Below are 14,803 nucleotides of genomic sequence, written 5' to 3' on the forward strand. Positions count from 1 at the left end.
AGCACACTACCAACCGGAAGCACTTGATGCTGCGGGTTCACGCGCCCCGCTGTGGGCCTGGCCGAGCGGTCACGCCGATAAGGAACGGGCCCCATCCGCGGACAGTCACTACTGAGCGAAACACTGCGAGGCGCGACACAACGGTCCTCGAGGCGAGGAGCAGACGTCCGTGCATCAGCACCACCTCCTGTGCGACAGCAATTAATTCAGGCTGGAGAAAACCTGAAAGGCCTTCGAGGGAAATCGGTCGTATCCCTTCAAGTTTCCGTTCCCGCCCGCTTCTGGACAGGCCTGGGTTCAGCTGTTCAAAGTATCCACGTTTCTAGATTGCCGTTTATGTGGCTCCTTAGCAGTCTTTTCACGCCCTTCTCGCGTCGACAGTAAGACCTCCCCCCCCCCCCCCCGACACTGCCGGAACCTCGTTTCAGACTCCGACGCCCCGGTTCACGCCTCCTCGGCATCAATAACGCAAAAGGACTTGAATTATTGTATTGATCAGCAACTGAAAATCGTTAATGAAACAAGGACAAAGTATTGTGTCAATCACATACGGACCAGGCTGGAACCAGTGAGTGCTGGAGGGAGCGCATGTGGCGCCGCCCTAGCGGCCCCGCCGGGCACTAGCAGTGACCCCGATCGTCCACCCGCTTGCGCGGCGCTGCCTTGATGATGTCGTCGACGCGTAAGATCATCTCGGCGGCTTCGGACGCAGAGGCCACCATCTGCTGCTTGACCATGAACGACTCGGTGATTCCCAGCTCCTCCATGTCGCCCACCGTGCCCGAAGCCATGTCTGCGGCGAACAGAGGAAAAGTGAAGACTGCGGTCCTCTGGCGCCGATGCCACATACTCAGCTGACAGAAGACTGCCAGGAGGCCGTTGGTCAACACATGAGGGCACCGTAACATACTAGGTGTCCTGCACTTAAAACATTTGTGTCTCTAAGCCACCGATCAGGTGGTCTGAATGACAGACATCGACCAAAATATGACCAGACCTGTAATAGAACACAGCGTTTTCACACCAATCAATACCAGTGTGTCCGAATGGACGCCTGTACACAAAGAGCACAAGAGGATCACAGCACTGCTCTTTACAGTACGGCAATTGGGACAGCTCACGCGCCCCGCGGACTCTCGCCGCCGCTGCCGGCTGGGACGTACTAATGCCGAGTCGACGCTCGCCCTGCGTGTGGCCGGCGCGCAGCTGGCTGACCAGCAACGCCGAGTCGTATCCGCCGTTGTCGGCGATGATGGTAGGCAGCTGGAGCAGGGCGCGCGCATACGCCTCCATAGCGACGGCCTCCTTGCCGGCGGTGCGCGCCGCCTCGGCTAGCACAGCCACGGCCATCAGCGTCTCGCTGCAGCCTGCCGACGGGCGAGCACACGCTGTAACGGCCGCGGGAGACGGCGCCCGGCCACACAGCGGGAGGCCAGACTGCGGCACTGGGCGCCGCGCAGAGCGGGCCCGGCAGCGGCACCGGCGGCCCGTCACAGCGACCGCCACCCGCCTCGTCGCTTCCGCGGTCCACCACAGCCGACGCCGCCAGACGGCCGCCAACCGGGAGCCCACGGCCGGCGGCCGGCGCCAACTGCTCCCACCTGGGACACACGACTACGGAGCCGATCCAAATGCGACAGTGGATCAGCGCCGGCCACCTGGCGTCTTTCTCAGCCAGCAAGAGCATAAGACGCACGAAAAAGCAACGCTCCCAGTACACGTATCAACCACGTAGCACCACACTCACACCGTGAGAAGGCAAGTCACCCACTCGCAGACCCCCTTCCCCTCCCCCACAGGTTACGCGCGCCCTGGCCCATCCGACGCGCCGCCCGCCGGCCGTACCTCCGCCGAACACGGTGCGCGTCTCCTTGACGGTGGACGTGAGCACGCAGAGCGCGTCGTGGAGCGACCGCTCGGCCTCGTCCAGGATCTGCTGGGTGGCGCCGCGCAACACCACCGTGCACGCCTCCCCGAGCGGCACGCCCGAGAACTTGAGCATCTTCTCCTCGCCGACGAACACCTGCCGAACAGGCGGCGTAGCAGCGACGGCAGGGGATGGACAATGGAGCACCTCACCGCTCCAACGTAAGTCGGCTCTGGAGCACGTCTCTGCCGCAGCATCTATGACTGACGGCTGTATACACTTTGTTTTACAGTGGCTTGCTGAAGCCAAATTACCCCACTAAGACCAGTACAACCAAACAACAAAACAACACGAACCACGCAGACAGCATGTTTTCAACGTGAGTGAGCTGATCCCTTTCCAGTTTCCCGACACGCCGTCTCGCTACCGGAGCCCCGCTCTGCGTGGCGCACCTCCTCAATGAGCTTGCACTCGCCGAGCTTGACCAGTTCCGGGTGGTCGAATGTCGAGACGATCTCGCCGCCGGTGACCAGCGCCAGCCGCTCGATGCCGTCAAAGTCGGCATGCTCAATGGCCATGACGCCCGAGTCGGCGAACAGCTGCTCCGGGTAGTTGTAGATCAGCTGCCTGCCGACGGCACACGAGGGTCCCGTTATGGTGGAGGGGGGGGGGGGGGGAGACATCGGGTCAAGCCAGCACGTGGCACCGGCAGCGGCCGCCGACACCAGCTTTTCGCAACGGCACTGGACAGCCTCACTGAGGATGGAAGCTTGGTAATTAACAAATTTGACACGACGATCCAGGAGCATGCGCCTGGTAATGGCCCCTCCGGACCCACGCCCGACCTGATGGCTATCACAAGCGCACATGGAGTCATATGTCAACTTCTCAGGGACACACACTCTGATTAGCATGCCAACATTTCCCAGAAATCAAGGTAAACCACGGGTGAATGCACGCTGCTGTGTGCCCAATTGGCGGTAACCAACACAACCACACACCCAGAATCCGTTCATACAGCGGGCGCGGTGGCAGCGACGCACCTGTTGATGAACACGTTGATGCCGTGCTGGACAATCTTCTCCACCTTGTCCTTCATCTTCTCTTTCTCGGCCACCTCCAACTCGGCCACGCGCGCCGTTGATTCAGCTTTGACGCGCGAACCGAACACCTTGATCTTATCCGTGTCCATGGGCGTGTTGGCGATCAGGATACGCGCGTTCTCGATCCGTTTCGGCTGGTGCACGCCGATCTTCTTGTTCAGGATGAAGCCTGGCGGAGTGTAGCGAACCATTGTGAGCGGGCTCCCGCCACATGGAAACGGCAAACGCATGGATTAAACGCGCACGGCACGCAGCTCTTACTCTGGCAATATGTGTTACAACCTCAGCCATTCCTGCCAGCTTATGCAGGTAGACGTTTCAGTTGCGTTGGCGGAAGCCTTGGCCAAAGTGTCTGAATAATGGGGAGAGCGAATGCGCGAGTGGAAATGACAGCAAATTGGTACGCGACTGCGCAAGGGAGTGCGAGAGTCAGCCAGTGAACGACTGATGTGAGCGTGCAGCACGTGGTAAATGCTCCCACGTCAATGAGCAGCGGCAGGACCCTGCCGGCTCACCTTCGTCGAGGAACGAGTCCCGCAGCGTCTTGCCCTGGACCTTGAGGATCTGGATGGCCTGCAGATTGCCGGAGCTCTTAAGCCGCAGCACGGCGTCCACCGCCAGCCCGGCAAAGAAGTCCTTGTGCTGCGCCAGAATCTTGGAGCCGAGCGTGGTCCGGGCGATGTTCATCAGATCCTGGCGGAACCGCTCCGGGTCCGAGCTGCCCGGCCGTGGGGCGGGCGGTGTTAGACAACGGTGGGCAGGACAGTGGTGGACGGGCAGCGCTGCAGCACATGGTATGTCAGAGGTCTTTTGGCGCACGAGTGAGTCCAGTGCAGCGACATAATGCGCCCAATATGCACAAATCGATGGCGGAAAAACCATCCGACACTGTCGATAAAGACACTGTCAGGAGTGCCGAGGCAGGGGCAGAGTGCCACTCAAAGAATGACAAGAATCTCCAACCTATGTCACTGCCACCTCCACTAACCTACCGTGGCCGGCTTTTCTACAGCAAGGCAGTTTCAAGCTTCCAAAACGCAGATGCAACACACTCGTCGGCCGAACCCGCGAGCCAGTTTCCCTGGTCAACGGCGGGGCAGCTCACCCGTGGTTGGCGGTGGACTCGGCGAGGGCGCGGCGCGCCACGTCAGTGGCCTTACGCCACCCGGCAATGATGTTCTGTGGATGCAGCTTCATGCCCACCAGCTTCTCGGCCTCCTTCAGCAGCTCGGAGGCCAGCACGGTGACGGAGGTGGTGCCGTCGCCCACCTCGTCGTCCTGCACGCACGCCATGTTGACCAGCACCTTCGCCGCTGGATTATCGACGCCGATGTTCTTCAGGATCGTCGCCCCGTCGTTGGTCACCTCCACCTTGCCTTTGTGAGCGGCAGCCAACGTTAGACGGGCAGAACGCGAAAAAAGGACGCGACGCGGGGAAAGTCGCGTACCATGCTGCTCCAGGATGCGCTCTGTTATTCGCCACGATTCCAAGGAATTATTTGCCGTGTTTGGGATGCAATATGCAAGCAATGTAATAAACATCTACTGAATGTTACATGCTGCAAACGTTTGCAATCGAGCGAGATAGCGATGCACGGCTGGTAGTTTCGGCGCGATTTGAAACGGGGTTATACGCACTCACTGAGAATGAGTCATCTGCTCTTTATAATCATGGTGACTGGCTTAAAAAAAAAACTAGGGGCACATCGTCATTCAAACAGCATTCGCACCACGGGCTGAATGCCTCCCTGCGCCAGTGGTGACCACGTCACACGCGGTGAGGCCGCTCACCCTCGCTGCGGCCAACCGAGATGAGGATCTTGTCCATGCCCTTGGGGCCGAGCGTCGACTTGACCAGGTCGCCGATGGCGATGGCGCCCACAAAGCTGGAGAGCCGCGCGATCTCGGCCTTCTCCTCCTCGGCGCCGCCGCGCAGCACGTGCACCGGGTTCAGCGACGTCTGTGGCGAGCGGCGTGCGACCGAGTCAGGCCGGGAGGTGCAAGGCAGTGTCCAAGGCACGGCTATGTGTCCATCTCAAGGCTCGAGGCAGGCGTGATTTAAGGATGGTGCAGATGACAAGAGTTCAGTGTTTAACAGGAACACATTGATGGGGCACATCTTGTGTGATCAAGACTAGGCAGACCAGGCTTCAATGATTAACAAGATTAATGGAGAGTCATCTTGTGGGACCAAGACTAAGTCACCAGGTCCCTACCATGTTGGAATGTTTTGAATAACTGGGTCAAAGACTGCCTTACAAGCTCACATCACAGTGCCACACCTTATAGTGGTCAGGAATTTTAGAACCACTTAACCTCTGAGTCCTCGTACTACATTTCTGCTCTGGCAGCTGCCTGCTCCTTTGTAGATGTGGCATGCTGTGCATGGTGTGAGCACAATGGGCATCCACTTCTATTTGGAACTCAGTGGTGGTCCTAGTTTGGAACTGAAATGGTGGCTGAGGTCAGCTGAGGTCAGCTGAGAGATCCTCTGTTCTTCAGTTATGTGCCAAATATATTTAGGGCTGGATTGCTGTACTGTAAGCTCGAAGACGCTCCATTGGTGGTCAGTTTTCATATTGGATTCTCCTTGTGACTCATGTACATCAGATCCATCCCATGTGCTACAGCTGAAATACCACCATGTTCCCTTGCGATGTCTGTAGTAGGGGGTGGCAGGTTGAGGTTTCTAGGACATTCAACCTGCCATCACTCCAAGCCAAGGTGGCAGTGGCTCCAGCAAGTTATCCTGTCCATGCTCATATGCTGCACTCAGGTCAGGCCAAGTAGAGCTGAATTGCAAAAATAATGTTGAGTGAAAAAATGCTTTCAGAGCATCTTTGCTTGAATGTACCCTTCCGGCACCATAATTTCTTTAGTGGTTCCTTAAGCACTAAAACAGGAGGAGACTTCCTATCAGAGTGCCCTGATTTAAGCACACATGCAGTAATACAACAGCCACAATGTTACTATGTCTGAAATGTTCAGCATAACATGCTATTTGCAGTCTTGCTGACAGGCATTTTGGGTAGATGGCATGCGACAGCATCCATTATGTCAATAGCACTTGATTTTGAGCCAGCTACTCCACAAAACCTTTCATCCAAAGCCCAATGGCACAAAGACATTAACCAGGTAGCATGCTTCTGAGATCAAAAGAGCTCAACAACACACTAACTGCCAAAGTTATACTGCATAGCCTCATGTCTGCCTCTTCATCCAGCACCACACATAAGCAAAGCAGGAATCCATCATTTAGAAGGTCATGCCCATCTAAATACTGAAATGCACCAGCAACCATAAGACCCAACAACGTCGTACCCTGCGGATAAGTTACAAATACATAAACACCCAATTGTAAAACTGTGACACGCACTTACCATTGTGAATGAGGCTCAACGATAGGCAGACCAGCGGTTGAGCGGCAGCCGACGACCCTTCGGGCGTAAGTATATCCAGCAACCTTTATCACGTAGCGCCGCGAAGTGACGTCGGTCAGAAACTAAAAATGTCACTTCCACAGAAACCACGGGCAAAGGCGGATCCCCACAATGGAATAAATGCCCGGGCTCCCTAACAAGACAACTCCCGCCCTGCAAAGAGCGGCTCGCGTGTACGCCGCCGCGCCCGCCGCACCCCAACCTTTCGAATCGACACACGCGCGCCGGAATGAGAACCAGCATTGTCCCGATGTACCGATGGTCCTGAATATTATTTTTATGACGTCATTTAATGTTTGTATTATTTCACATTTGTGGTTCTATATATTTTGTTACATCATAATGACATCACATTTCTTTAGACTAGGAGAGGATCGTTTCAAGGAAATATCGAAGCTTCTAGATTATGGGACGTTAGGTAGCCTTGCCGGGATATCACATGCGCCGGAGCGGCGCGCCCTCTAGCCTAGTTACCTGGGCTGTCCGCTCTAGGGCCTTGCCTGGTTACTACGGATGATTACTGGGGGGAATCGTGCATAGCACTGATTCGTGCTAAACCTGGCGGAGTTTAGCACGTGTAGATACAAACAACGCAGTGCGGTAACCCAGGACTCAACGGCGGAAATGAGGCCTTTTTAGAGGTGAATCTCGTGAATTTCTTTTCGTTTTATGGGAGTGGAAAACCTTCACCATTTTTGCATCCCGATTCTCATTTGATTGCGAATTGCTTCGAGGGCGCAGTCTGCCGATTGTTGGTCAGTGGGGGCGTGGGCAAGCGGTAAGGAAACGCCGGAGAAACACTTGCACATAGTTTACAAAACAATTTCTGTGGGATGAGTATGATACTGATATACCTGGACTACAGGTAGTGGTTTGCGTTAGGCATGGGTTTGGCTCAAATTTCTTGAGTCACCCAAGGGATGTATCACAGAATTTAGGATCTGATTCAGGTCATGACTCATTCCTATTCTATTTTTTATTTGACTTAGTTCAGATGCAGTGCTTTTATTGAGTCATTTGACTCATAACTGAAGCAGGTGGTAAAAGTGAATAGTTCGCAGCCGAGATTCGGAAGATTCCAGGATTTTCGATCAACAGTATGGCGTTTGCTGCATAGAAATAACAAACTCATGATGCAGTGAAAAACATTGTGATTAATGCTGTGTGGTGCTGATTTTAACTTCCTGAAATTGTATGTTAATTTACCTAGAACACAATAGATATACTCATCCTGCCAACCAGGTTCAGCTGCATTACTGGTGTTACTGTCTCACTAGTTGCTGATGTAACATTGTTGGAAATGATTGGCTCATGATTCGCCTCATGAAATGTGTGAAAAATATGATGTAGGTCATGACTCGAAGCAGCATTTTTCCTAGTGAACAAATGCAGCTTATAACTCATCCCAAAATAGTTGACTCATAAGCTCATTCACAATTCACCTAACATCAAACATAAGTGTGGTTAGCATGTGTGTATATGTGTGCAAAAATGTTGCAGTTATTTGAGCACATGGTTACCTGGTTGTGGTGATCAGATCAGGCAAAGAGGCATTACTTTTGCATGTTGATTGTGTTGAAAATTTATGTGCATCTTGGCTGAATGTAATTTATATATATATATATATATATATATATATATATATATATATATGTATGTATGTATGTATATCCTCTTGTTCATGGCAGATATTCAGCAAACTTCTCAATGAATAGGCATTGGTTTTCCTGGTTAAAAATTTCAGTGAGAATTCGGTGTTGACGTTGCAAAATGTCTTATGACTTATACTGCATGGTGTTAATTTAGACACTAACGTGGCATGTCAGTTTACCTAGGACACACTGTATTTCTTCATGCTGCCAATTTATTTTCAGCCCTGTGACTCACTGATGTTACATGGTAAGAAATAATTAGCTTATGATTCAGATCATGAAATGTATGACAAATGGGAGTCTGGTCATGAGGCAAAAAACATTTTCCTGGTAGGGGATACAGCATATAGCTTCCCCAAAATGATCAGCTCATGAACGAGATTCATGATTCAGCTTGAGCTGAACACAGGCCTGGCTAGCATGTGTATATGTGTGAACAATGCTGAAGTTTAGTAGGTGATTACCTGGCTATGGTGATGACATCAGACAAACTGGTCTTATTTTTGGCATGTTAACCATGTTGTTAAAAGGTTTTGTATCTCATGCCCAACCTCACAACCAGACTTGACTCCATTTATAAGTTGAAATCCTGCATGTGAACTTGTGTGGTTTAGCATGTGCATGCTTGCAGTATATATATATATATATATATATATATATATATATATATATATATATATATATATTATATATATATATCCCCTAGTTTCCAGCTGAGGTGTAATGCATGGTTTATTTCCTCATGGCACCATTTCAGTTTCAACCACCTTAAGCACCGACACAACATAGGTAGACATGATAAGCTCATGATTGAGCTTATGGAATTTATGAAGAATGTGATAGGCCCATGACTCAAAGTAGCATTTTTCCTAGTGAACTGGTTGAGCTCACAACTCGATTTAAAATAAGTGGCTCCTCAGCAGACTCCTGGCTCAGCTTGAGTCAAACACATGTCTGGTTAGCCTACACATCTGCGTGAAATTCTCCATTTTAATAGATGGATACCATGTTATCGCCGTGACATGGCATCAGGGGAGAAAGCATTTCATGCCTGACACGTTGACTTGATTTGAGCTGATTCACAATTTTCGGTCCCGGATGTGAACTTAAATTTAAACAGTGTATGTTAGCTGAATTTATCAGATGCAGCATAAGCCTACTGGCAGCAATTGTAGCACATGCACACTGGGTCACAAGGCACTAAGAGGCTGCTGCACAGTCAACACAATTTATGCTCATGGCCAGGGTTGCAGTGAGTGTCAGTGTACGAACATACAAGTTATTTCATGGAAGAAATTCTTAAACATTTTGTATGAAAACATTATAGTAGATCCAGCTTAATTTAGCCAGAACTCATTTTGGAGAACCAGAGTGCTGAGCTCAGGCACACCTATCCGTCGGTAAAGCAGAACTTAATGAATGATCATAAAAAGATTATGAAGTATGTTGAGAACCCTGGCAACAAGCACACAATACCCAATATGCTGTTGCGTTCACGAAGACAAACATGAAGAAAAAGCTTACCATGTGTAAATCTGACCCAGTTGAGAAACTGGTCTGGTGCGATCTGATCTCCAATTTGATATGATTGTCCCCAAAGCTTATGCTACCACTGGAGTGTTTTCATCCTACAGTTCATTCATTTTTTTCAAATTCATGAAGTTGGCAATGATGTTAAGGTGGGGTTAGGGTAGATAATGAACTAAGAGAACTAAATAACCATATATATGTGTATATTTATGTATGTATATGTGGGTGGCTGTGTATGTATGCTGGCATTTAACACTTATGTATTCATGTATATGGATGTATACATAGGTATATTTATGTATATATATATATATATATATATATATATATATATATATATATATATATATATATATATATAATGCATATGTGCATGGACAGGCAGCCATACAGGCAGATAGCCATTTTTATATATTGAGGAAAGGAGATAATTGGGGAGGATTATATGTTTCAGGAAGTAGCTACAGGTTCTGGGCTATATCAATTGCATCTTGTTATATGATTTGCCAGATATAGAAAAGACCTGTAGTACTAGCCGTATGCCCTGGGAAAAACCAGGAGAATGAAGATATGGTTAGGTTCATATTTAGGTAAGACGATTTCGTGACATCAAACATGGGACTTTGGGGGACTGGAAACCCTTCTGCTATTCACGTCACGTATGTCACATAATCCTTTCTGGTCAGTTTTTCAAGTTGGGTTTTAGTATTTTCGTAGGCAAGTTTCGATGCTTCATGACGATTAGGAGAGCTGTTATTTTGTTTGTCTATTTCGAGAAAGTAAGCGAGAAGATTTCGTGACATCATCAGAGCCAGTTTTTGGGTAACCGTTATTGGTAAGTATTTGACGCAGCCGGTCTAGCTCCTTGTGACGATCAAGAATAGCCTCAACCAAAATACAGTTGGGTTGAGGCGCACTGATACAGCTTACTGTTTCCAGTGTACTACTGGGGACTGTGAAACCCGCCAAGTAATCTACATCGGCCTCGCTGCAACAAGTCTCAGCCTACGTTTAGCCATGCGCTTGCGGGAGGGGTCAGCGAAAACACGTGCAGCGGGCACACCGCAACATTCCACTCACCAGAACTATGTCATTCATGAGCATTACCATGCTTACGCACAACATAGACCATATGGGCCTCGTGACACTTGAAATATAGAAAACAAACAACTCATACAGGTACCACTTAACGACATGCAACTGATGCGACTTCTCCCCCCCCCCCCCCCGTCCCTAATGCAACCCTACCGGAGAAGTAAGGTTTTAATGTGGTTGATGAAAGTGTGCTTGGAATTAGATCATGCAGCATGTAAATGCCATTTTGCAAAGGTCTCGAAAATGCATTTTATGGCGATACGATAAATAAACTTCTGAATATGTACTGTGGTTGTAACTACATGTTTAAAATGTAGTACTTTTGCTAGAAAATGATTATGGAACTGATCGAAACGTTGAACAAATAGCTTAACTTTGGCAACATTCTCCATCGGCACTCCGAAAACGATGAGTGCACATATGAAGCCTTGAACAAAACGGCCAAGGACATCAACGATGAATATGTTTGCTATGGACAACCAGCAAGGTGCGAAAGGGAAACCTGCTTCCGAAATCCTCTGTTATATAGTTTATAATATATATATATATATATATATATAATATTATATATATTATATAGTAATGTTAGGCAGCAAATAGTGTTCTATAGAGGTGTTGGTAAAGACTTTGGCGGAGGTGCATTTAATAAGCTTTTTCTGCGTTTGCTCTAGTTTTTTTGTTACGGTTGTCTGTCATTATTGAGGCTAAAAAGCAACTCACCGATTCTTGGCATGTATTGATTGGCGTGATGTTTCGGAATTTCATATTCCATTTACAAAGGTTCACACATACAACATACAAGCGACGAATATGTGATTGCATGTTACAGTAAGGTATAACCAGTAAGGCACAGCGATTAGGTATAATCAAGATCAGTTCGATCGTCAAATAGCACTGTGTCTAAATAAGGTGGTTGGCATTTTTAGGAGCATAGGAATTGAGGCGGCAAACCATGCTGAATAGTAAGATATACAATCTACTGATGGTATTGCTCGTCCCTAAGTAAGATGAAGGGGGCTGAGGGGTTGGTTGGCCTGTTCAGTTCCGGTGACAGTGCTTTAATTGCGACAGCCTCCAGGACACGAATTTACGTCGCAACTCCGCTTGGTATGAGAAATGAGTGCATCATGTGTCCTCAAGATCCTGTTTTCGCCACAAATTTGAAGTGCCTTGCAGCGGTGCTTTTCTGGTCGCCAGATATGTAATATGGAAATGCCAAAAATAACGTCGGCTTAAAAAGTCTATGAAGTTTAAGAAAAAGGGAAAGTTTGTCCCACTCTTGGGCCTTCGCAATGACGCCAACCGAAGTTGTCTGGCCACTTGTAGAGGCTGTTCGGACCCTCAAGTTTAGATGGAGGCCTGGCCCGACAAAACCGGTACCCAGATGGTCCGATTTGTCTGGAAAAATAGCTAAAACTGAACGTGTAAATGTGATTTTTGCTACAGCGGTCATCGTTCCAGTTTTGTTTTTGTTATTTTTACGTTCCGACACTTAAAAGTCACCGTACAATGAGGCACATTCCGCAAACCCAGTTCGCTCAAAAAATACATGAGGGATGCTTTGGGTTTGGGTGAACATCGGCACTCATGTACAGTGCCCGACGTGATTCGACGACCGACATCCTCAGCGCGACATCATGGCCGCGAAACGCGCTCATGTTTACTCTCTGAAGCATGTGTTAGAGAGTGCTCCACATTTCTTGTGGGTTTTGAACTGAAAATAGCCATCTTGAAGATCAGTCTTTGTGGTGAACAAGCCCCGCCCACCTTAAGCCTAAACCCCTCTAGTTTCTGAACGTGCGTGCCCGCAAATATAAGGAGCCTTTTTCGGGGAGATTATTCCAAGATCGCCTTGGCATTCGTGACGTCATAATAAAGTCCTTCGAACCCCGCCACACCATAAGCCGTGCGACGACTCAGGCCAATAAAGGTGTAGTGGTGGGGTCGTTCATACCAGGCGTTCGTGAGCACGATTTTCAGATATAAGGGCCTTCAATTGGCCTCAATGTTGTGCAAGGTGCGATGACGTATCATGATGTACCAACGATGGACGTATCGAAGAGTATATTTAAGTTGTTAAGTACATTTGCGAGGAATATTGTTCGCATGGACGAGGCAGTAGTAATAAGGCTTATTCCTCGGAGAAAATGAGAAGAATAGAGATATAGATGCATGAATATTTCGGCAACGTGCCTGTATTGAAACGAACAGCGAAGTGGATTCACTTCGGCTATGTCTCACGTACTGCACGACGCTTGAAATCTGCGTTTGCTGGCAGTCGCTCCTCAGCCCGCACTTCTTAGTCATGCAGCCAGTCGCATGTTTCGTAGCCGGCCGGGGCAATCGTGGCCCGTGAGACGGGCACTTGCCTCTGAGTGCTATGGCGGGGAGGGTCGCGGGAGCGTGCTTACTATGTCAGATGATTATTGAAACAACATCACCCGACCGATGCGTTTGTCGTGAGTGGATGTGAAGGGAACTGAAATGGAGGAGAACATGCGTTGAAAAGACCAAAATAGCCCTCGTCGCCGGGTACACGAATGCTTAGTGTTAAACTGTGGGTCTGTTTGCGGATCAGGTAGAACCGTGATGACGACGCGCTGCATGACATGCAGGGTGAGAGCTGTGTACACCAGAAGTGAGGCTTCTATCGCATTGAGAGACAATGGGGTCCGTCGAGAGACGTGGTTTGATCAGGTGGTGCTTGGCACGAACGCCTCAGACGAGCCATTTAATAAAAGGAAGGTGCGGTTAGATCGGCAGAGTGGGCGACAGAAACGAGATGTTTCAAAACCACAAAATTGTTACACTGTTGGCGTGCTTTCATGGCAAGCGATACATCCGTCTTTGTCTCGCACCTCCAGCTCAATTAGGGGCCAGACAGACGTTATCTCTTTGAGACGTTACGTTTAAGACAAGTTACCGTGAGAGAAGGGAAGACGTTGCTAAGGATCGCAGTGCGTGACGGTGGGGAAGGGAGGGCTGAAAACGGCCGTAATATGCGTAACGTAATTGTGGACGGCCCGGGAACACGACTAAAAAACCATCTGACCCGGACAACACCACCTTGGCCGACCTGCATGAATCAGCAGGCAGTGTGGTGAGCGGCACGCTAGTGCCGTCGTCTGTGGACAGCTCTCAGACCGACTGGGGACGGGACGCAAGACGGCGTACCGTGGCCATAAATCAATCAAAGCGAACCGGCTGGGCGGCTTGTCGGCGATAATTAACCTGCCACCGGCTAAGGACGGCAGCGAGGAGTGGGCTAGCTTGCGGTGTAGCGCACGAGCTGGGGAGCTGTTGGAATCCATAGGTTTGACGGATGGAGGGTGTATGACGGTTGCACTGAAACGCTGACTGTTAACAGAGGGTGGTCACGCATCAGCCACAAATGGGAACAATGTGTTGACGGGTGTGTTTCGGGCAGATGCGAACTGAAGTTAACACGCGTCGAACAAAAGACGTTGAGTTCGCGAAACTTTTAGGTAGGCATAATTAAATCCTCGCCCGGCATATTGGGCGCTCCGGTCTTTCTAACGGGTGCATTGTCTTGGGTTTGCGGGGTCCCTGTGCTTGTAATGGGGCCAAGGGTGGATCATTTCGGTCCTCCTGTCGACCAACAGTGCGTGTTGTTGGCTATCTTGAGCCTCTTACAGGTCAGATGCCTTCTCTTCGTGCCTTAACCCTCGTTCTGGTAGGAAGGGGAATCATGCAACCCCCTAAGGTCTTTGAGGATGCCTCTCTGGCATGTTGAGCGATTGCGCCCAAGTTTTCAGTAACCTGTGAGGCATCCATTTGAGAATTTAGTCCCGCGGCATTTCAAAGCATCTGACTGCCCTCGCCAGATCAGATGGGGTGTGTGATTCTTATTGTTTACGACTGCCCTCCCCAAACATTCGCTGCGCCAGGCGGGGGAGCTGCGCAGGCCGCCGCGCCCGGAACGGTCGCGTCGGTTCCCGGCGTTGGCCAAGCGCTATGAACAGCATGACTGCCCGCGTGCACCAGGAATGTTTTTGAGATTAAAGTTTTGTTTGTTGCCCGGTCAGCTGTCGAATCAAAGCAATAAGACCTAACATTCGACTCTTTTCTCAATTGGAGACCGATTTGCAACAAATT

The 14,803-nt window shown here is 49.7% G+C and overlaps 1 protein-coding gene across 1 annotated transcript; it reads right to left on the minus strand.

Annotated features, from left to right (window-relative positions):
* Nucleotides 1-474: 474 nt before the first annotated feature.
* On the minus strand, nucleotides 475-6,578 carry LOC119107746 (T-complex protein 1 subunit beta-like). Its single transcript, XM_037231296.1, has 9 exons — nucleotides 6,351-6,578; nucleotides 4,762-4,930; nucleotides 4,076-4,346; nucleotides 3,486-3,688; nucleotides 2,911-3,139; nucleotides 2,320-2,494; nucleotides 1,846-2,023; nucleotides 1,164-1,367; nucleotides 475-793 (listed from the first exon to the last, which is right to left on the minus strand). Exons 1-9 carry the CDS (start codon nucleotides 6,351-6,353, stop codon nucleotides 621-623), a joined length of 1,605 nt encoding a protein of 534 aa, XP_037087191.1. The 5' UTR covers nucleotides 6,354-6,578; the 3' UTR covers nucleotides 475-620.
* Nucleotides 6,579-14,803: the final 8,225 nt, after the last annotated feature.

The sequence above is a fragment of the Pollicipes pollicipes genome, unplaced genomic scaffold (assembly GCF_011947565.3).
Source record: "Pollicipes pollicipes isolate AB1234 unplaced genomic scaffold, Ppol_2.1 Scaffold_6686;HRSCAF=7923_pilon_pilon_pilon, whole genome shotgun sequence".
Lineage (NCBI taxonomy): Eukaryota > Metazoa > Arthropoda > Thecostraca > Pollicipedomorpha > Pollicipedidae > Pollicipes > Pollicipes pollicipes.

What these genes read in the sequence shown, in the direction of transcription:
- LOC119107746 (XM_037231296.1), bottom strand. An exon ending in CTCGGTTGGCCGCAGCGAGG is followed by an intron (nt 4,347 to 4,761) that starts GTGAGCGGCCTC and finishes CCGCTCACAAAG; the next exon opens with GCAAGGTGGAGGTGACCAAC. An exon ending in ATCAACGTGTTCATCAACAG is followed by an intron (nt 2,495 to 2,910) that starts GTGCGTCGCTGC and finishes TGCCGTCGGCAG; the next exon opens with GCAGCTGATCTACAACTACC.